General features: G+C 41.5%; 1 protein-coding gene across 1 annotated transcript in view; it reads right to left on the bottom strand.

Moving 5' to 3' along the window:
• Nucleotides 1-12,949: 12,949 nt before the first annotated feature.
• LOC118931523 (dynein axonemal heavy chain 9-like) overlaps nucleotides 12,950-23,580 on the bottom strand; it is a 287,535-nt gene continuing 276,904 nt past the window's right edge. The window contains 3 exon segments of the mRNA XM_057499470.1: nucleotides 12,950-13,541; nucleotides 13,741-13,902; nucleotides 14,258-14,400. Coding sequence (XP_057355453.1) covers nucleotides 13,080-13,541; nucleotides 13,741-13,902; nucleotides 14,258-14,400 — 767 coding nt within the window. The 3' untranslated portion in view covers nucleotides 12,950-13,079.

Genomic DNA, 23,580 nt, shown 5'->3' with positions numbered 1-23,580 from the left:
AGAGCTCTTTAACAAACAGGTTTCTCAGTCACACATCACCTTACAAACTTCTCTGTCAGAGCTCATCTAACAACAAGCCTTCCACTGATACGATCTCCTAGAAAACAGTCTTCCCTTTAAGAGGGGACCTAAAAACCATGCTTCTCTGTCACATATAACCAGATAACCAGGCTTCTGTAAGAGCACCTAACCAACAGGCTTCTCCTTATTAGATCACCCAAAAACCAGCCTTCCCTGTATGAGGTCACGTAACAACCAGGATTCTCTGTACGCGCTCTGTATTAAACAGGTTTCCCTTTCAGACATCACCTGACAAGACTTCTCTGTGAGAAGTCATCTAACAAGAAGCCTTCCACTCATTACAGGTCACCTAACATTCAGTATTCCCTATAAGACGTGATTGAGCAACCATTCTTCTCTGTCAGAGACAACCTGATGAGCAGGCGTCTCTCTCAGATGTCACCTAACAATAGGTCATCTCGGTCAGAGGTAACCTACCAGGCTTACCCTCATTATGGATCACATGACTACCAGGTTCCTCCTTACTGGAGATCACCTGACAAACACGCTTCTCTTTGTGAGGTCAGCAACCAACCAGTCTTCACTGTCAGAGATAATGTAACAACTTACCTTCTCTGTCAGAAGTCACCTCATCACCAGGCATCTCTTTTGGAGGTCACCTAACAACCAGTCTTCTCTTTATGAGGTCACATAACAATCAGGCTTCTCTGTAAGAGCTCTGTAACAGACAGGTTTCTCTGTCAGACATGACCTAACAAGAATTCTCTGTCACACATCGTCTGACCACAAGCCTTCCACTCACTACAGATCACCCAACAATCAGTCTCCGATTGAAGACGTGACCTAAAAACCAAACTTCTCTCTCAGAGATAACCTGATAACCAGGCTTCTGTAAGAGCACGCCTAACCAAGGGGCTTCTCCTCATAAGATCACCCAACAACCAGTCTTCTCTTAAAGAGGTCACATAACAACAAGGCCTCTCTAGAGTCAAGCTTCACTGGAATGCTTCTAAGAGATAACCGAAGAACCAGGCTTCTCTTCACGAGGTCACCTACCAACCAGTCTTCACTGTCAGACATTACATAACAACCAACCTTATCCATCAGAAGTCACCTAACAACCAGGCTTTTCTGTCAGAGCTCTCGTAACAAACAGGCTTCTCCTTCTTAGATCACCCAACAACCAGTTTCTCTTTATGAGGTCACATAATATCCAAGTGTTTCTCTAAGAGCTCACATAATAAACAGGCTTCTCCTTATTACAGATCACTTAACAGCAAGTTTTCTCTTTGTGAGGTCACCTACCAACAGTCTTCTCTGTCAGAACACTGCTAGGTAGACTTCTCTTTCAGAGGTCACTTAACAACCAGGCGGCTACTTTTTAGATCACCCAAAAAACAGTGTTCTCTCTATGAGTTCACCTACAAACCAGTCTTCTCTGACAGAGACAACCTTATAATCAAGATTCTATTTAAGAGCTGCCTTAACAAACAGCCTTCTCTGTCAGAGGTTGCCTCACAACCAGGCTTCTCCATCACATGTCACCTTAAAAACATGCTTCTCTGTCAGAGATCACCTAACAACCAAGCTTCTGTGTAAGTGGTCATGTAACAAACTGGTTTCTCTGTCAGACATCACCTAACAACAAGACTTCTCTGTCAGAAGTCATCTAACAACAAGGCGTCCACTTATTACAGATCACGTAACAGTCAGCCTTCCCTTTAAGAGGTGACCAAACCACCATGCTTGTCTGTCAGAGAGAACCTGATAACCAGGCTTCTCTCAGAGCTCGCCTAACAAACAGGTATCTCCTTATTAGATCACCCAACAACCAGTCTTCCCTTTATGAGGTCACATAACAACTAGGCTTCTCTGTAACAAGGCTTCTCTGTATGCCTCATTAGAGGTCACCGAACAACCAGGCTTCTTTATGAGGTCACCTACCAACAAGTCTTCACTGTCAGAGACGACATAACAGTCAAGCTTCTCCATCAGTAGTGACCTAACAAACAGGCTTCTCTTCCAGAGGTCACCTAACAACCAGGCTTCTCTGTAAGAGCTCACCTGACAAACATGCTTCTCATTATTAGGTCACAAAACAACCATCCTTCCATTTATGAGGTCACATAACACCCAGGCTTCTCTGTAAGAGCTCTTTAACAAACAGGTTTCTCAGTCACACATCACCTTACAAACTTCTCTGTCAGAGCTCATCTAACAACAAGCCTTCCACTGATACGATCTCCTAGAAAACAGTCTTCCCTTTAAGAGGGGACCTAAAAACCATGCTTCTCTGTCACATATAACCAGATAACCAGGCTTCTGTAAGAGCACCTAACCAACAGGCTTCTCCTTATTAGATCACCCAAAAACCAGCCTTCCCTGTATGAGGTCACGTAACAACCAGGATTCTCTGTACGCGCTCTGTATTAAACAGGTTTCCCTTTCAGACATCACCTGACAAGACTTCTCTGTGAGAAGTCATCTAACAAGAAGCCTTCCACTCATTACAGGTCACCTAACATTCAGTATTCCCTATAAGACGTGATTGAGCAACCATTCTTCTCTGTCAGAGACAACCTGATGAGCAGGCGTCTCTCTCAGATGTCACCTAACAATAGGTCATCTCGGTCAGAGGTAACCTACCAGGCTTACCCTCATTATGGATCACATGACTACCAGGTTCCTCCTTACTGGAGATCACCTGACAAACACGCTTCTCTTTGTGAGGTCAGCAACCAACCAGTCTTCACTGTCAGAGATAATGTAACAACTTACCTTCTCTGTCAGAAGTCACCTCATCACCAGGCATCTCTTTTGGAGGTCACCTAACAACCAGTCTTCTCTTTATGAGGTCACATAACAATCAGGCTTCTCTGTAAGAGCTCTGTAACAGACAGGTTTCTCTGTCAGACATGACCTAACAAGAATTCTCTGTCACACATCGTCTGACCACAAGCCTTCCACTCACTACAGATCACCCAACAATCAGTCTCCGATTGAAGACGTGACCTAAAAACCAAACTTCTCTCTCAGAGATAACCTGATAACCAGGCTTCTGTAAGAGCACGCCTAACCAAGGGGCTTCTCCTCATAAGATCACCCAACAACCAGTCTTCTCTTAAAGAGGTCACATAACAACAAGGCCTCTCTAGAGTCAAGCTTCACTGGAATGCTTCTTAGAGATAACCGAAGAACCAGGCTTCTCTTCACGAGGTCACCTACCAACCAGTCTTCACTGTCAGACATTACATAACAACCAACCTTATCCATCAGAAGTCACCTAACAACCAGGCTTTTCTGTCAGAGCTCTCGTAACAAACAGGCTTCTCCTTCTTAGATCACCCAACAACCAGTTTCTCTTTATGAGGTCACATAATATCCAAGTGTTTCTCTAAGAGCTCACATAATAAACAGGCTTCTCCTTATTACAGATCACTTAACAGCAAGTTTTCTCTTTGTGAGGTCACCTACCAACAGTCTTCTCTGTCAGAACACTGCTAGGTAGACTTCTCTTTCAGAGGTCACTTAACAACCAGGCGGCTACTTTTTAGATCACCCAAAAAACAGTGTTCTCTCTATGAGTTCACCTACAAACCAGTCTTCTCTGACAGAGACAACCTTATAATCAAGATTCTATTTAAGAGCTGCCTTAACAAACAGCCTTCTCTGTCAGAGGTTGCCTCACAACCAGGCTTCTCCATCACATGTCACCTTAAAAACATGCTTCTCTGTCAGAGATCACCTAACAACCAAGCTTCTGTGTAAGTGGTCATGTAACAAACTGGTTTCTCTGTCAGACATCACCTAACAACAAGACTTCTCTGTCAGAAGTCATCTAACAACAAGGCGTCCACTTATTACAGATCACGTAACAGTCAGCCTTCCCTTTAAGAGGTGACCAAACCACCATGCTTGTCTGTCAGAGAGAACCTGATAACCAGGCTTCTCTCAGAGCTCGCCTAACAAACAGGTATCTCCTTATTAGATCACCCAACAACCAGTCTTCCCTTTATGAGGTCACATAACAACTAGGCTTCTCTGTAACAAGGCTTCTCTGTATGCCTCATTAGAGGTCACCGAACAACCAGGCTTCTTTATGAGGTCACCTACCAACAAGTCTTCACTGTCAGAGACTACATAACAATCAAGCTTCTCCATCAGTAGTGACCTAACAAACAGGCTTCTCTTCCAGAGGTCACGTAACAACCAGGCTTCTCTGTAAGAGCTCACCTGACAAACATGCTTCTCATTATTAGGTCACAAAACAACCATCCTTCCATTTATGAGGTCACATAACACCCAGGCTTCTCTGTAAGAGCTCTTTAACAAACAGGTTTCTCAGTCACACATCACCTTACAAACTTCTCTGTCAGAGCTCATCTAACAACAAGCCTTCCACTGATACGATCTCCTAGAAAACAGTCTTCCCTTTAAGAGGTGACCTAAAAACCATGCTTCTCTGTCACATATAACCAGATAACCAGGCTTCTGTAAGAGCACCTAACCAACAGGCTTCTCCTTATTAGATCACCCAAAAACCAGCCTTCCCTGTATGAGGTCACGTAACAACCAGGATTCTCTGTACGCGCTCTGTATTAAACAGGTTTCCCTTTCAGACATCACCTGACAAGACTTCTCTGTGAGAAGTCATCTAACAAGAAGCCTTCCACTCATTACAGGTCACCTAACATTCAGTATTCCCTATAAGACGTGATTGAGCAACCATTCTTCTCTGTCAGAGACAACCTGATGAGCAGGCGTCTCTCTCAGATGTCACCTAACAATAGGTCATCTCGGTCAGAGGTAACCTACCAGGCTTACCCTCATTATGGATCACATGACTACCAGGTTCCTCCTTACTGGAGATCACCTGACAAACACGCTTCTCTTTGTGAGGTCAGCAACCAACCAGTCTTCACTGTCAGAGATAATGTAACAACTTACCTTCTCTGTCAGAAGTCACCTCATCACCAGGCATCTCTTTTGGAGGTCACCTAACAACCAGTCTTCTCTTTATGAGGTCACATAACAATCAGGCTTCTCTGTAAGAGCTCTGTAACAGACAGGTTTCTCTGTCAGACATGACCTAACAAGAATTCTCTGTCACACATCGTCTGACCACAAGCCTTCCACTCACTACAGATCACCCAACAATCAGTCTCCGATTGAAGACGTGACCTAAAAACCAAACTTCTCTCTCAGAGATAACCTGATAACCAGGCTTCTGTAAGAGCACGCCTAACCAAGGGGCTTCTCCTCATAAGATCACCCAACAACCAGTCTTCTCTTAAAGAGGTCACATAACAACAAGGCCTCTCTAGAGTCAAGCTTCACTGGAATGCTTCTAAGAGATAACCGAAGAACCAGGCTTCTCTTCACGAGGTCACCTACCAACCAGTCTTCACTGTCAGACATTACATAACAACCAACCTTATCCATCAGAAGTCACCTAACAACCAGGCTTTTCTGTCAGAGCTCTCGTAACAAACAGGCTTCTCCTTCTTAGATCACCCAACAACCAGTTTCTCTTTATGAGGTCACATAATATCCAAGTGTTTCTCTAAGAGCTCACATAATAAACAGGCTTCTCCTTATTACAGATCACTTAACAGCAAGTTTTCTCTTTGTGAGGTCACCTACCAACAGTCTTCTCTGTCAGAACACTGCTAGGTAGACTTCTCTTTCAGAGGTCACTTAACAACCAGGCGGCTACTTTTTAGATCACCCAAAAAACAGTGTTCTCTCTATGAGTTCACCTACAAACCAGTCTTCTCTGACAGAGACAACCTTATAATCAAGATTCTATTTAAGAGCTGCCTTAACAAACAGCCTTCTCTGTCAGAGGTTGCCTCACAACCAGGCTTCTCCATCACATGTCACCTTAAAAACATGCTTCTCTGTCAGAGATCACCTAACAACCAAGCTTCTGTGTAAGTGGTCATGTAACAAACTGGTTTCTCTGTCAGACATCACCTAACAACAAGACTTCTCTGTCAGAAGTCATCTAACAACAAGGCGTCCACTTATTACAGATCACGTAACAGTCAGCCTTCCCTTTAAGAGGTGACCAAACCACCATGCTTGTCTGTCAGAGAGAACCTGATAACCAGGCTTCTCTCAGAGCTCGCCTAACAAACAGGTATCTCCTTATTAGATCACCCAACAACCAGTCTTCCCTTTATGAGGTCACATAACAACTAGGCTTCTCTGTAACAAGGCTTCTCTGTATGCCTCATTAGAGGTCACCGAACAACCAGGCTTCTTTATGAGGTCACCTACCAACAAGTCTTCACTGTCAGAGACGACATAACAGTCAAGCTTCTCCATCAGTAGTGACCTAACAAACAGGCTTCTCTTCCAGAGGTCACCTAACAACCAGGCTTCTCTGTAAGAGCTCACCTGACAAACATGCTTCTCATTATTAGGTCACAAAACAACCATCCTTCCATTTATGAGGTCACATAACACCCAGGCTTATCTGTAAGAGCTCTTTAACAATCAGGTTTCTCAGTCACACATCACCTTACAAACTTCTCTGTCAGAGCTCATCTAACAACAAGCCTTCCACTGATACGATCTCCTAGAAAACAGTCTTCCCTTTAAGAGGTGACCTAAAAACCATGCTTCTATGTCACAAATAACCAGATAACCAGGCTTCTGTAAGAGCTCCTAACCAACAGGCTTCTCCTTATTAGATCACCCAAAAACCAGCCTTCCCTGTATGAGGTCACGTAACAACCAGGATTCTCTGTACGCGCTCTGTATTAAACAGGTTTCTCTTTCAGACATCACCTGACAAGACTTCTCTGTGAGAAGTCATCTAACAAGAAGCCTTCCACTCATTACAGGTCACCTAACATTCAGTATTCCCTATAAGACGTGAATGAGCAACCATGCTTCTCTGTCAGAGACAACCTGATGAGCAGGCGTCTCTCTCAGATGTCACCTAACAATCGGTCTTCTCGGTCAGAGGTAACCTACCAGGCTTACCCTCATTATGGATCACATGACTGCCAGGTTCCTCCTTACTGGAGATCACCTGACAACCACGCTTCTCTTTGTGAGGTCAGCAACCAACCAGTCTTCACTGCCAGACATAATGTAACAAGTTACCTTCTCTGTCAGAAGGCACCTCGTCACCAGGCATCTCTTTTGGAGGTCACCTAACCACCAGGCATCTCCTTTGGATGTCACCTAACAACCAGTCTTCTCTTTATGAGGTCACATAACAATCAGGCTTCTCTGTAAGAGCTCTGTAACAAACAGGTTTCTCTGTCAGACATGACCTAACAAGAATTCTCTGTCAGACATCGTCTGACCACAAGCCTTCCACTGACTACAGATCACCCAACAATCAGTCTTCAATTGGAGACGTGACCTAAAAACCAAACTTCTCTCTCAGAGATAACCTGATAACCAGGCTTCTGTAAGAGCACGCCTAACCAAGGGGCTTCTCCTCATAAGATCACCCAACAACCAGTCTTCTCTTAAAGAGGTCACATAACAACAAGGCCTCTCTAGAGTCAAGCTTCACTGGAATGCTTCTTAGAGATAACCGAAGAACCAGGCTTCTCTTCACGAGGTCACCTACCAACCAGTCTTCACTGTCAGACATTACATAACAACCAACCTTATCCATCAGAAGTCACCTAACAACCAGGCTTTTCTGTCAGAGCTCTCGTAACAAACAGGCTTCTCCTTCTTAGATCACCCAACAACCAGTTTCTCTTTATGAGGTCACATAATATCCAAGTGTTTCTCTAAGAGCTCACATAATAAACAGGCTTCTCCTTATTACAGATCACTTAACAGCAAGTTTTCTCTTTGTGAGGTCACCTACCAACAGTCTTCTCTGTCAGAACACTGCTAGGTAGACTTCTCTTTCAGAGGTCACTTAACAACCAGGCGGCTACTTATTAGATCACCCAAAAAACAGTGTTCTCTCTATGAGTTCACCTACAAACCAGTCTTCTCTGACAGAGACAACCTTATAATCAAGATTCTATTTAAGAGCTACCGTAACAAACAGCCTTCTCTGTCAGAGGTTGCCTCGCAACCAGGCTTCTCCATCACATGTCACCTTAAAAACATGCTTCTCTGTCAGAGATCACCTAACAACCAAGCTTCTGTGTAAGTGGTCATATGACAAACTGGTTTGTCTGTCAGACATCAGCTCACAACAAGTCTTCTCTGTCAGAGATCATGTAACAGCAAGGCGTCCACTTATTACAGATCACGTACCAGTCAGCCTTCCCTTTAAGAGGTGACCAAACAACCATGCTTGTCTGTCAGAGAGAACCTGATAACCAGGCTTCTCTCAGAGCTCGCCTAACAGACAGGCATCTCCTTATTAGATCTCCCAACAACCAGTCTTCTCTTTATGAGGTCACATAACAACCAGGATTCTCTGTATGAGCTCTGTATTAAACAGGTTTCTCTTTCAGATATCACCTAGCAAGACTCTCTGTGAGAAGTCATCTTACAAGAAGCAGTCCACTGATTACAGGTCACCTAACATTCAGTCTTCCCTATAAGAGGTGAATGAGCAACCATGCTTCTCTGTCAGAGAAAACCAGATAAACAGGCTTCTCTCTCAGATGTCACCTAACAATAAGTCTTCTCTGTTAAAGGTAACCTATCGGGCTTATCCTCATAAAGGATCACATGACTACCAGGTTTCTCCTTACTAGAGATCACCTGACAACCATGCTTCTCTTTGTGAGGTCAGCAACCAACCAGTCTTCACTGTCAGAGATAATGTAACAACTTACCTTCTCTGTCAGAAGTCACCTAACAACCAGGCTTCTCTTTCGGAGATCACCTAACCACCAGGCTTCCCTTTTGGAGGTTACCTATCAACCAGTCTTCTCTTTATGAGGTCACATAACAATCATTCTTCTCTGTAAGTGCTCTGTAACAAAGAGGTTTCTGTGTCGGACATGACCTAACAGGACTTCTCTGTCAGAGATCATCTGACAACAGGCCTTCCACTGATTGCAGATCACCTAACAATCAGTCTTCGATTTAAGAGGTAACCTAAGAACCAAACTTCTCTCTGACAGATAACCTGATAACTAGGATTCTGTAAGAGCATGCCTAACCAAGGGGCTTCTCCTCATAAGATCACCCAACAACCAGTCCTCTCTATACTCTCTATGACAACAAGGCCTCTCTATAGTCAAGCTTCACTGTAATGCTTCTTAGAGATAACCGAAGAACCAGGCTCCTCTTCATGAAGTCACCTACCAACCAATCTTCACTGTCAGAGATTACATAACAACCAACCTTCTTCATCAGAAGTCACCTAACAACCAGGCTTCTTTTTATTAGAGATCACCTAACAACTAGGTTCTCCCTATTAGAGATCACCTGACAACCAGGCTTCTCTGTCAGAGATAACCTAACAACCCAGCTCCTCCTTGTTAGAGTTCACCTGACAACCAGGGTTCTCTGTCAGAGGTCAGCTAACAACCAGTTATCTCCATCAGAGATCCCCTAAAAACAAATCTTCTCTGTCAGAGGTCATGTAACCAACAGACTTCTCTGTCAGATGTCACCTAACAACCAGGCTTCTCTGTCAAAGATAGCCTAACTCTCAAGCTTCTCTGTCAGAGGTTTCCTACCAACCACTCTTCTCTGCAAGAGGTCACCTAACAACAAGGCTTCTCCATTAGAGGTCACCTAATATTCAGACTTCTCCTTATTTGAGATCTGCTAAAAACCAGGCTTCTCCATCAGAAGTCATCTAACAACCAAGCTTAACCATCAGAGGTAACCTAACAACCTTGCTTCTCTGTCAGACATCATCTAATAACCAGGCTTCTTTGTCAGATGTCACATAACAACAGGCTTCCCTTTATTAGAGATCACCTAACAACCAGTATTCTCTTTAAGAAGTCACCTAATAACCAGGCTTCTCTATAAGAGCTCACCTAACAAACAGGCTTCTCCTTATTAGACATCACCTAACAACCAGCCTTCTCTGTCAGAGGTCATCTAACAACCAGGCTTCCCTTTATTAGAGGTCACCTAACAACCAGTCCTCTCTTTAAGAGGTGACCTAACAACCATGCTTGTCTGTCAGAGATAACCTAACAACCAGGCTTCTCTGTCAGAGGTCACGTAACAACCAGGGTTCTCCTTATTAGAGATCACGTCAGAAGTGGGTTTGTCCTTATTACAGATCACCTAACAACCAGGCTTCTCTGTCAGAGGTCACGTGACAACCAGGGTTCTCCTAATTAGAGATCATGTCAGAAGTGGGTTTCTCCTTATTACAGATCACCTAACAACCAGGCTTCTCCTCATTAGAAACCACCTAACAACCATTCTTCTCCTTCAGAGGTCACCTAACAACCAAGCTTCTCCATTAGAGATCACCTAACAACCAGTCATCTCTGTCAGGGATAACCTAATAATCAAGCTTCTCTGTAAGAGCTGTGTTAACAACCACTATTCTCTGTCAGAGGTCACCTAACAATCAGGCTTGTCTGTCAGAGGTCACATAACAACCAGGCTTCTCTGTAAGAGGTCACCTAACAACCAGACTTCTTTATTAGAGATCACCTAACATTCAGGCTTCTCCTTATTAGAGATCAACCAAAAACCAGGCTTCTCAAACAGAGGTCACCTAACAAACAAGCTTGTCCATCAGAAATCACCTAACCAGGTTTCTCTTTCAGATGTCACCTAACCAGCAGGCTTCTCTGTTGGAGGTCACCTAACAACCAGGCTTGTCCTTATTAGAGATCACCTAACAACCAGTCTTATCTTTAAGATGTCACCTAATAACCAGGCTTGTCTGTCAGAGGTAACCTAACAACCAGGCTTCTCCACTAGAGATCACCTAACAACCAGACTTCTTCTTATTGGAGATCACCTAACAGCCATGCCTCTCCTTATTTGAGATCACCTAACAACCACGCTTCTCCATCAGAGGTCACCTAACAACCAGGTTCCCTGTCAGAGATCACCTAACAACTAGGCTTCTCCTTATTAGAGTATACCGAACAACCAGGCTTCTCCGTTTGAAATCACCTAACAACAGGTTTTTGTTAGAGATCACCTAACCACCAGGCTTCTCCATTTTAGAGATCACCTAACAACCTGACTTCTCCTTATTAGAGGTCACCTAACAACCAGTCTTCTCTGTTAGAGATCACCTAACAACCAGACTTTTCTGTTAGAGAGCACATAATAACCAAGCTTCTCCTTACTAGAGATCCCTAAAAACACAAGAACAGACATTATGCTTTCTTCACTGTCTGCTCTAAGGCCAAAGGGCTGCATAAAGGAGAACTGTGCATGCTGCTCTGTGAAGTGTCGGAGTACCTTTCCCATTACTTGCTCCCTAGCAAGTGTGCTCTACACAGACTGATCAGCAATTTGCAAAGGATGAGTGAGTAGGAGGCAGACAGGAGCTGGTGGGGGTGAAGAATGTTCTGAGGGCCCTGTATGTTGGGGAAGACAGAAAGAGGAAGAGGTGGGAGGTATGGGAAAAAATCTGGTAGGACTGCATTCTGGATTCTACCTTATGCTGCTCTCTAGAAGTTCAGAGATAGAAAGAAACAAAAAGTAAATGGAAGAAAAGATGCTTCCTTTCCACAACAAAGATGTATAATAGGCAATCTGCTACTACCTGTACTGGGACCTATGTACCTCAACCTGTCCTGAGCTGTTCTAAGAAGGGGTTTTAGATATGACACAAATGGAAAGAGAGTAGTGTCTTAGATCATTGTTACATGCCATTTGTTGACAAACATCAAGTTTGAACAGATCTCACTGTGCCTGCAAGGAAATAAAGAAAACAAGAGGTATTTATATAAATACAGAACAAGGAAAGGAATAGCAGTATAGAAGAGGAAGAATAACATAGCTCTGGAAATGACTCATTAACCAGATCTACAAAAACATGAAGAAAGTTGCTTGGCATCAACTGTAGAATGGTTTCTGTGATACCATTGCAGAAACACAGGCTGAAATAAAAAAGCAATAGGATGTGTTGGAAAGGGAAAAGGGGCAAGATGAGTAAGGGCTGTTAGAATGGTAAAAATGTAATAGCATCATTAAAGTTGTCACTGAAAGCAGGAGAAGCAGTAGCAATATTACACACTATTAAATTAGTATTACTGAGGATAAACTTGGAAAGCTCTCCTGGAATGTAGAGAACAAGGCCAAAGGGATGAAAACAATGAGTGAGAACATAATAGATATGGGGCACAGGGAACCCATCTAGAAGATCATTGCTCTGGGAGGAGAGGCCAGACCAGATGAACAATCCCAGATAATAGAAGAAGACTTACCCAAGCAGAAAAAATCTCTGTGTATAGACTGCAAGAGCTCACTGCATCCCACAAAATGAATGAACTCATTTGGAAATAGTACATCTATGAACCAAGAAACTGAAGTGGGTAGAAAGGAGAAGTCAGAATAAGGAAGTTCAGTACAGAATTATTCGAAAAGCAACATTCTGAGAAAATGACAGTAAGTGAAAGCCTTAGACATTGGCAAGACCATGTGATGTCCAAGAGTTAAACTGATCAAAATCTTAGTTTCACTGTGCAGAAAGGTATGAAAGTTCACCATCTTAATGAGAGGCTGCTGCTGCTGCTGGTAAACAGAGCACAAAATGGGGCCTTCAAGGGACCAGTGATATTTGATGGGCATGAGCAGGGGCAGAGAGGATGCTAGAATTGTCCCCAGTTCTCAAGGGAAGAATAAAAATTGACTGGAACAAACTCATCCCTTTGGAAGAGTTAGTAGAAAAATATAACAAAGTCAGGATGACAGGGGCCTAATTTTGATAGACAGCCACTTAGGAACAGATGAGGAGGTGCATAAGATCAGACAGGATTTGTTTAAGAAATTAGGTTCCAGTGGCTCTTTGATAGACCATATAGTAAGACACAAGAAACAACAACAAAAAATTGCTATCACCCTGCAACCATTTCTCCCAACCAGTCATCTTTTTTGGTTTTGAAGATGGAAGGGAAGTTGGTGGAGAGGAAAAGGAAGTAGCAGAATGGGAGGAAATGGTGAAGAGGGAGAAAGGTGCTTCAGGGGATCGGGATTCTCGCGTCAGTGGAAGACAGCAGAGCTGACCACAGTCGAGGGCACGCCCAGCTGCTGGGGGAGCTCAGCTGTAACTTTTGGTCCTGTTTCTCTGGAAGACCATTGAATGATGTTGGGACCTCGGTTGTGATCCCTCCAGTTGTCTGGAAAGGGGCAGCCCCCACTCCCCCTCGGCCCTCTGCAGGCAGCAGAGATTGACGGCTAAGGCTCACCTGGGCAGACGTGCTGTGGAGCTTCAGCAGCCCATTCTCCAGCCGCTCCATCTTGGACTTGAGCTCTTTCCCGTTGCTGTGCAGCAAGCTCTGGTAGAGTCTGATGAACTCCAGAAATGATTTGGGATTAGTGTAGTTGTAGCGCTGCTCGTTGCTCAGGTAAGACTGGGACGTTTGGTTGACACTTGTGTGGACAAAAGCCATGAACTTGCTGATTGACTGCTTGACCTTGGGCTGAAATCAAAGCAGGAAATAAAGGGATGGTCTGGCTGTGAAGACTGGAGCTGATGGCCTACCATGCTTGATAGTGTGGAAAAACTGAGCTCCAGCAACTCTGTCCAAGCCTGAGCTTGACCCCTGAAATTCTGAACACAGAATTCCTTGTGCCCTGAGGTGGAGAGGATCTTGAGGTAAGCCTCCTTTTCCCTCTCACCTCAATGCTCTCTGTGTTCTGCAAGAAGCAGAGGCTGACAGACTCCAGTGCAGGTTGAGGCCACTCATGGAACCAGTCGATGGCTGTGCAGTTCACAATGGCTGGGAACTTCCTGCTGCGGACCCTCAGCTTGTTCCCCACAGGGGAGAAACAGAGAGTCACCTGAGAAGTCAGAAGGGTGGGGAGAACTGAGAAGCTTTTCGAGAAGCACTCATAGACAGACTGGCATCAGGCTTTTTATTTCCCAGGAAGTTGGGAAGCAAACTCAACAGAGAAAAAACATCTATAAATGCTAGTTAGCCAAGAAATTAACAATGCTGAGACTGTGTGAGGCAAGAGGGAGGTCACTGCACAGGAAGCAGATCAGAAGGGCACCCCTGCCTAGGTGCTCAGGCCACTGCACCCTTGCTGCCCACCCCCAGCACAGTCAGTGAGGACAGCTATGTCCAAAATGGCAGCAGAGGCTTCCACAACCCATCACTGGCCCTGCCTACCCTGGACAGTAAACCCTCTGTACCTTCAGCTGTCGTTGGACCCAACCAATAAAGAACTTCCAGCAGTTCTCTCTGCTGTCAATCAGACCTTGGCTCTTGACTTCATTCCCCATATGGTTTATGATGTTCTCGACTTCATCATCAGAGTAGAGATCTAGGATCTCTCCTGGGAAGAAATGGAACACAGGTGGGCAGCTTTGGCATCTCCCCACATGGTACAATTGGACAAGAGAGGTTATCTAACCTTGGGAGAACAGCCTTTGATTTTTAGGCCATTTTTAGGCCACTCTTGCTGGTGAAACTGAACAGACACCATATGGACTCCAAACCCAGGGCTGGGGAATGATACATAAAAGAATGGAAAGATTTAACTATAAAATAGTAAAACCATAAAAATGATAGAAAAAAATGAGGGGAATACTTTCATAAACTCTGAGTGAGGAAAGGCTTTCTAACTATAAATCAAAATTGGTATGCTTTAAAAGACAGATACATTTGATACATATAAATTGATAAATTGTATGAAAAATATAAATTTTATGTAAAAAATGACATAGACAAAGTAAACAATAGCAATAACAAAACTGAAAGAACCAATGAAGAAAATGCATGTTTTCCAAAGAAGACATGCAAATGGCCAACAGGTGCAGGAAACGGTGCTCGGCATCTCTAATCATCAGAGAAATGCAAGTCAAACCACAATGAGGTAGTGGCTCACACTAGTCAGGATGGCTGTCATCAATCAGACAAGATAAATGCAGGCGAGCATATGAAGAAAGGGGGACCCTTTGTACACTGTCAGTGGGAATGCAAAGTGGTACAGCCACTATGGAAACCAGTATGGAAACTCCTCAAGAAATTTAAAATAGAACCACTAAGTGATTCAGCAATCCCACTTCTGGGTATACATCCAAAGGAAATAAAACCACAGCTCAGAGATTTCTGTATTCCCATGCTTCCTGAAGCATCATTATTCATGATAACCAAGGTGTGGAAACAATGTAAGTGTTCATCAGCAGATGAATGGATCGAGAAAATTATATATATACACATATGTGTAAAAAATATACATATACACATCTAAATATGAAAAATACATGAACATTATTTAAAAGAAGGAAATCCTGTCATCTTCAGTAACAGGAATGAACCAAGAAGGCATTATGCTAAGTGAAGTAAGCCACACAGGGAAAGACAAATACTGCATGGCATCAGTTATATGTGAAATCTAAAAAAAAAGTCAAACTCATAGAAACAGAGAGTGGAAAGTGTTTGCCAGGGCCTGGAGGGGTGGAGTGGGAAATAGGGAGAGGTTGGTAAGAGGATACAAACTTTTCAGTTATAAGATGAATAAAGTCTAAGGATCTAATGTATAACATGGTGACTGTAGTTGATAGCACTACTCACTTTGCTGAGTAGAACTTAGATGTTCTCATTCAAAAACGTTAAAAAAAGAAAATATATGTATAACTCACATTGCAGTTAGATGGCTGATCTCCTTAAAATGTAAAGAAACTACAAATAAAGGAGAAGATCGATACTTCAAAAGTGAGATGTGATGAAGGAAATGAAAGTGGAGTTCACAGTACAGGAAATACAAATGCCCCTTAAACATGTGAACAAATGTTTTACCACTTGTAACAGCAGATATGCACACTGAAGCTATGTTTACTTATTGTTTTGTTTGTGCAAATCAGATTGGCCAGAATATGAACACTCAACCCTATAAATGAACTTTAAAACTATGCCTAATTATTATTTTTTATAAGATTGGCAAAATTCAGAAAGTTAGATAAAATCTTGTACTAATAATGCAGCATGAGAAGAAAAAAGTTTTTAAATCTTAACTAAATATATAAAAATAGGATGACCAAGTAGGGCTTATCCTGGAAATGCAATTATGGTTAAATATTAGAAAAATCTACGAAAATAATTCATTACATTAATAAGATTAAAGAGGTTAAACAATATGACTGTTAAAAAAGACGTACAAAATTTCTAAAAACTATCAGTAAACTTGGAATAAATGAAATTTCTCTTAACCTTATGAAAATTAATTAGGGGAAATCTCACTGTCATGGAGCTTGGAGGCCTGCAGGGGGAGCTCTCACACCAACCACTCCTTGTCAGTTGCAGACACAGAAGAGGTAGACCTGCAGGGTTATTCTGATTTAGATATGCTTTCTACCCCAGCAGGAGTAAAGACGATGTCCTCCTATCCTGTAACAGCCAATAGCCCAGCCAATGACAGACCATTACAACTCAGCCAATGAGAAGCCACTACACTAACGACTCCCAGTTCCATAGACTTTTTGTTTGTAACAGCCCCTCTCAACTCCCTGCTTTTCTCTATGAAAGAGCATTCCTCTCCTTTGTTCTCTGAACTAGCCTATGGTTTTGCTGTGCGAGCCTTGTCCCAAATTGCAATTCTCTGCTATTCCCAAATAAACCCATTTCTTCTAATAAAATAACTTACATACTTTCATTTTTTAGGTTAACACTTGAAAATAGATAGCTACTGCAGATCCAGAGCAAACATCATACCTAATTGTGAAATACTAAACTATTCTCTTTCAAATCTAGAAAAAGACAAGTATGATTGCTAGCATGTTTTCTATTCAACGTTATATGGGAGGTCCTAGACTATGCAAAAAGATCAAGAAAAGGAAAATGTATAAGGATACTTAAGGAAATAATAAAACTTTTTTGCTCAAAATCTAATTTTCTACATAGAAAAACTAAAAGAATATAAACAAGCCATCAGAACTCATAAGCATGTCCAACAACAAGCTTGCTGGATGCAAAATCAGGATCGGAAATAAAATGGCATGGCTGTACTCAAGGAAAAAAAAGGTAACTTAAAAAGCTATTTAGAATACCAGCAAAAACAATTGTGAATACCTTATAAGGCAGATGGTTGTACATGGAAAGAGGGGCCAGATCTTGATACAAAAACTAAAACATACTATTGAAGGGCATAAATAAAACCCTAAATAAATGGAAAGAAAGATTGTGCTCATGGGTGGATGACTTAGTATTACCAGTATCATAAAAATGTAATTCCAATAAAAAATAAAATGGGTTTCTTTTCAATCCTGACAAGCATATTCTAAAATTTATATGGAAGAGCAAAGAGCAAAGAATGGGCATGACTTTCTGAAAAAGAATCAAAAGGAGGGATTTGCCCTACCAGAAATCAGATTTCTTTATGAGCTATGATGATTGAAACAGAGTGAAATTGGTACCGGGATGAATGGAACAATGAAAGCAACTCCTAGGAACAGACCCAGGTACAAATATGAAATTGATACTAAAAATCAGTGTGCAAACAGGGATGGATTAACCAATAAGTGATGTTAAGACAATTAAGTGTCACCATTAAAAAATAAAATTAGAACATTATACAAAAATAAATACCAGGTGGATGAAAGACATACATAAGAAAAGTGATACAATAATGATTTAAAAATAAGGAGATAATTTTTATGATGTTGGATAAGACAAAATTTGTGAAACAGCACAAATAGCAGAAAGCATAAAAAAAGACTTAAATTTTACATTTAATCTAAATCAGCATGACAAAATAGTCATATACAGACTCAAAAAGATATTTACAACCCATATAATGAACAAAGGGTTAGTATCCACAATATATAAAGAACTCTTATAAATCTATAAGAGAAAGACAAAGAACATGAGAGCAAAAGGGCAAATTTAGAAAAAGGCAACTCACAGAAGAGGAATAGCCAATAAAACTTGAAAGGATGCTTGATGTCACAAGAAAAAAAGGGAAAGGAAAACAATGAGATTTCATTTCATACTAGCTGGCAAAAATTAGTATGTCACATAAATCCAGTGTTGAAGAAGTTAGGTGCAAACAGGTATTCATACAGTATTGGCCAGAGAGTTCATTTATACAGCAAGTATACTCTGGTGAGCAATTTGGCATTTTTTAGTGAAGTTGAAATGCACATATCAGACAAGTCAGTTCTTCGGGGCACCTTTGGGGCACCTACTGTAAAGAAACTCTTGAACATGCACACAGAAGATTCTATTTTGCAACATTGTATGTGATTGCATGGGAGTTTGTTTTGCTGCTTTCTGAATGTCCAAGATATGTTATAAAGAAATATGGAAAACATAAAGGGGAGAAAATAAATTGTGAGTGTTGAGAATGTAAAAACCATAAGGGAGAGGCAGCAATGAAAGAAGAAAGCAGACAGGGCAGAACTGTGAATCAGGAACCAAGAGGTGGGTTCCTGGTGCAGATGGAAGGACTGGCCTTGGAAAGGAAGCATGGTAATATTGGAGGAAAAGAGATGTTCACAAGGAAATAGAGACGGACTGTGAGGTATACAGGTATTCGCAAGGCTCAAACGAAATGACCTGTTTTCTCAATGTGAGAGATGAGGTTGAGGAAGGTAAGAATTAAGGGAAGCACTGGTGAAATGTTGACAATACTAGGCAGGATGTAAAGGTGAATGTGGCTCATTCCAGGGTAGTCTGTGGGCATCAGAAAAGCTCTTTCTCATTTCCAGGACAAAGCATTTGGTAGGTATGGAGGCTATCAGGAGCTGAACTCATATACATGCTCCCCTTTAAAGTTCTCCACAGCCGCATGCCCCTTCCCTCTTCCATAATCAACACAGAAACATTAACTCCATGGAAATGTCAGAGATGGAAGAAGCCACCGAGGCCACCCTACTCATGCCACTTCCTTAGGGATTTGGGTGACGTCCTCAAAGATGGGACGCTTGCCAGATGGTTTGGGACTAATCAGACTGAAGGGAATTATGACTCCGTCGGGGAGGCTGCAGCACTTCCTTGAACTGCTATACCTGGAGGAAACTTACACCAATTTCCAACAAGTTTCTGGTCTTTGTAGTCTGACAGCACTAATCTAGTAGCTGGGAGTTTAGTAAGACTTTTACACTGATTATGCTTAATCATTTACAAGGTCAAATGAACAAATGAATTCTCATGAAAACGATCATTTATTTTCTTCCCTTAATTAGACAAACTTGATTTAATTTCCATTTGTTAAGATATTTCGTAGAATGCACATAAAATACCCTTGGCTATAATTTGTCAAAATCAAGGTCTTACTAATGGAATAATCCATTTCAGTCTTATTTGATAAAAATAGGAGTCAGATAAAACTGTTAGGGAAATGAAATAATATTTAGCATGTGTTGTGAGTTGAGTTCAGGGAAGTTTTTAAAAGGGAAACATTCAAATGGAGTTGGCATGAGCCATACTCCTCCAGCGTCAGGGGCTGGCCATGGCCTATATCCCTCTCTCCTTTACCTCTCTGATAGTCTGCATTTCTTGTCTGTTAACACGCTAGAGCCCTCCAGTAAGGACTTGGATTCCCTTCAGTCTCAGAACATTTGTAATAATAGACTCTGTGTTCTTCACCTATTATTTGAAATATGTAGCATTTCTGTCCTTTTGGTGTTTTTATGTATAACCTGCTGGGTACTGGGTGGCAAACTATAGTCTACAGGTTAAATCTGGCTTGCCACCTCTATTTGCATGGCCTGCAAGCTAAGAATAAATGGTTTTTAGAATTCTAATGGTTGAAAAAAATTAAAATAATAATACTTAATGATATGTGAAAATTATAGGACATTAAAATTTTATTGACCATAAATAAAGTTTTATTGCTCACAGCCACACTCATCCATTTAGGGATTGTCTATGGCTATTTTATCAATGCAATGACAGAGCTGAGTAGTTGTGACAGAGACTGCATGGTCTCAAAGTTGCCAATATTAGCTTTCTGACCCTTTATAAAAAAAGTTTGCTGACCTTGGTTTATGTGATACCCTTACCGCCAGGATGTTGAAAGCACCCAGGCCATTTAGAGACTTTTTCCAGGCCTTTAGGATAATGCTGTTTGTCAGAAGTTTCCAAGAACTCTTAAGAAGACTGTCAGATGGCATTGAGCACCTCTGAATTGAGAGGAAAGTCTGCATTTCAGATTTGTCCCTCCAGTTTCTCCTGACAGTGTTCCTGTCACTTATGCGTGATGTAGGTAGTCATGCTGAAAACAGGAAACTGAATTGCCAGAGGGGATTTTCTGATGTGAAGAAGAGAAGTGAAAACAAATATTTGAAAAGCACCCTCCAGAGACCTAAAGTTGGAAGACATTGTTTCTTCCTCCAAGTGCTTGCAGGCGCCATGCAATCATTAACATGTCCAAATATTTCACAAGTCACAGTAAGCATCATCTACTCTGTGTTAGTGTGGGGGTCTCAGAGGTAATAACTGCTGTTGGGAGAGGAGATCCTGATGGCTTAAGATGCTTCAGTTCATTGGAGCATGGCAATAAAAAGGACAGCGAGCAAGTTAGCTTCACACTGGCTTCAGGGCTTTGGCCTCATATAGACCCACCATTTTCCAAAATATTTCTCAGGTCTCAAGGGAGAAAAAGCAAGGGGGTGTGGTGGCTATCATGGTACTCCTGCCCTCTTTTCTCTTTTTAAAAATTAAGTATCATTGATATCCAATCTTATGTTGGTTTTACTGTTGGGTTTAACTGTTGGGTTCAACAGTTACCCATGATTAAATCGTCACCCCCACTAGAGCAGTTACTATCTGTCAACTTAGGAAAATGTTACAGAGTCATTGGCAATATTCTCCATGCTGTACTACCACCCCTGTGAGCAACTTATATTATGATTGAGAATTTCTGTACCCTTTTCCCTGCCCCTTTGTCTACATACCTGGCAACCTCATCACATGTCCAATGGTGATATGTAATATGTAAGATGGCACATCATTATCATGATATGAACCCAGTTTAGTTCAATGAATACCTCCTGAACACTGATTATGTGCCAAGAAATACATTAATTGCTGACAATATAAATGATGAAAATAAGTATCTATAGAGGGTTATAATTCTATCAGTATGGTTTTATTTTTTTAACTGGATGGTATGTACTTAATCCTTTTTATTTTGTATCTCTGGATTGCTTAATAACAAATAATTAGCCAACAGCAGACAACATGGTCTTTGCCTCCCATAAATGTATGGTGTTGTTTCAATACAATGGTGGTGTGTGCAGCAGTGGAGTGCTGTGGAAATATGGAGGGATGTTCCTCATGCCCAGGGGTGACAGGGAATCGGGGAAGATTTCTTAGAGAGGTGACACCCCAGATATGTCTTACAACATGGGTAGAAGTTAATACAGACAAGGGAGAAGGGCATGTAGTTCAAAAAGAACAGTGTGATTAAGTAAGGATGTCAGGAAACAGCGTAGAGAATTATTTCAAGGAGTTAGGAATTACAAGATCATACAGAGGTCAAAGACAATTTATTTTTCTGTACAAAGGGGGCTTGGATATTCCCCTGCATTCAGTTAGGAGCTAATGAAGAAATTATAGTATAGATAGACTTTTTTGAACCAGAGAGGGGGACTGATTGGAAGAGGCATTGCCTATTAGGTAGGGAGGTGAGTTAAAGTAGTGTCTGCATTTGTTGAAACAAAAGATGAAAAGATCAGTGTAGCCGTGATGGTCATGATAGAGAATATATGGATTCAGAATAGGAGGTAAAACTGGTGGCAGTTGATTATAGCTTGGATATAGGTGGTAAGGGAGAGGTTAGCAATGTAGGAGAATGCACAAAGGCACAGTCTCAAAAAACTCATGTGGGAATTCAGTACCACAGGAAGAAAAGAAAATGGTGATTATTCAAGCATCTTTTTGCATTACCCTTTTGGCATTTCTTCTTGGATCTAGAGAGCCACCAGGTGCGGGTTTAAATTTGTGCTCTTTGTGGTTTGAAGATGCATCTGGTGAATGGATCCACAGAGACCACAAAATATGCTCAGGTAATCTGGTACATGCTTGACAGCTTCTCTTTTGCCCCACACTTCCTATTTTTCCTTTTCAGGGAAACTGGGCCAGATTTCCGCTTATATAAAGCGTAGATAGTCCATCAGGAACTCCAGGTTTTCATGGGAGATGAGCAATCTCATGCCAAGTCTGTTATAAATACTTCCAGGCTACATTATCATGAAGAAGTGTGCAGACCACTAATATGGCAATCTGGGATCTAATCCTAAAGCATCTGGAAGATATGGTGAACTTCCCATGTTACATATGCCAAGAGGATATTTGGCCCAAATATAAAAAGGACAGTCTGGTTTAGGGATGGAGAGACATATAATGTTACAAGAGAGGGGACCCATTGGTTATAAACTATTCCAATGGACTACATGTAAGCTACATGATACACAACTTTGAGCACAGCACCTACTGATTAGAAGATGGGGGTTTAATGGATTGAATACATGAATAAATGGAAGGGGATATAGTCTGAGCCAGGGAAGAGAAATATTAATTTTGGATGGAATAATTAAGCTTTACAAAAAGAAAAAGGAAAACCTAATATAGGATCCTAAAATAAAATGAAGTATAAAATCAGGCAGAGTTAGGAAAGGAGAGACACTACATTTGGAGCAGAATGGGCCTTCTTGACTGGGACTGCAGTTAAATGGGCTCTCTGGAATGCTGGAAAGCTGGAAGCAGATGTGCTGTGCCAGAAAGTTAGAGAATGATTTTGTTTTCTCTATATATATTAGGATAAGATCTTGCTGATTCTGAGCTTGATTGAAAAACTAAGAGAGAACACATTTTCTAAGAATATCTGTGTTTGAGGGCCAGTGTACATTCTTTAGGAATTATTATAACAGGGCAATAAGAACATAGTAAAAATTGAACTTTCCAGATTCAACAAGGGTCAACAGTTCATGCATAATTTCAACCAGCAGTTGACACCCTTTAAGGACTCTGGCAGCCAAGGGATGTAACTCAAAGATATGCTTAATTTATTCCTAATCTATGTGGCCACCTCTGATACAATTATGTATCTTTTGCAAATTTGACCAGGAACTATTTTTAATTTTTTAACTTTGTGCATAGGATTTATTCCTATCACTCTGTAACCCACCTGAGATGCAACTGGCATAATGATGGGTTCTGAGATGTCTGGCTGGTGTCAGAAGTGGGATTTATGAGCTGAATCATTATCATGGTTTGATTTTGGAATTGGTGTCAGGAAATCAAGTGATGAAACAATGAACTAAAGAAATGTGGGAAGAAACCAGATAGCCTATGGCATGAGATAATTAAGTTACTGAGAAAGAAGTTTTGGGGAGAGAGCTGAATCAGTGGAATTTACTTACTGTGCCTCTATCTGCAATAGAACAGGACTTGTAGATAACTAAAGAGGGATGAGTTAATGGTAAGGGAGCCCAACATGTAATTTCATAGTCTCTATCATGTTATCTAAGAGTGGAGTGATTATACAACCCCATAAAACTGAAAATCTAAG

Source organism: Manis pentadactyla, chromosome 4, assembly GCF_030020395.1.
Source record: "Manis pentadactyla isolate mManPen7 chromosome 4, mManPen7.hap1, whole genome shotgun sequence".
NCBI lineage: Eukaryota > Metazoa > Chordata > Mammalia > Pholidota > Manidae > Manis > Manis pentadactyla.
The sequence above is the reverse complement of the archived record's forward strand: the minus strand, read 5'-3'. Positions and strand labels throughout refer to the sequence as shown.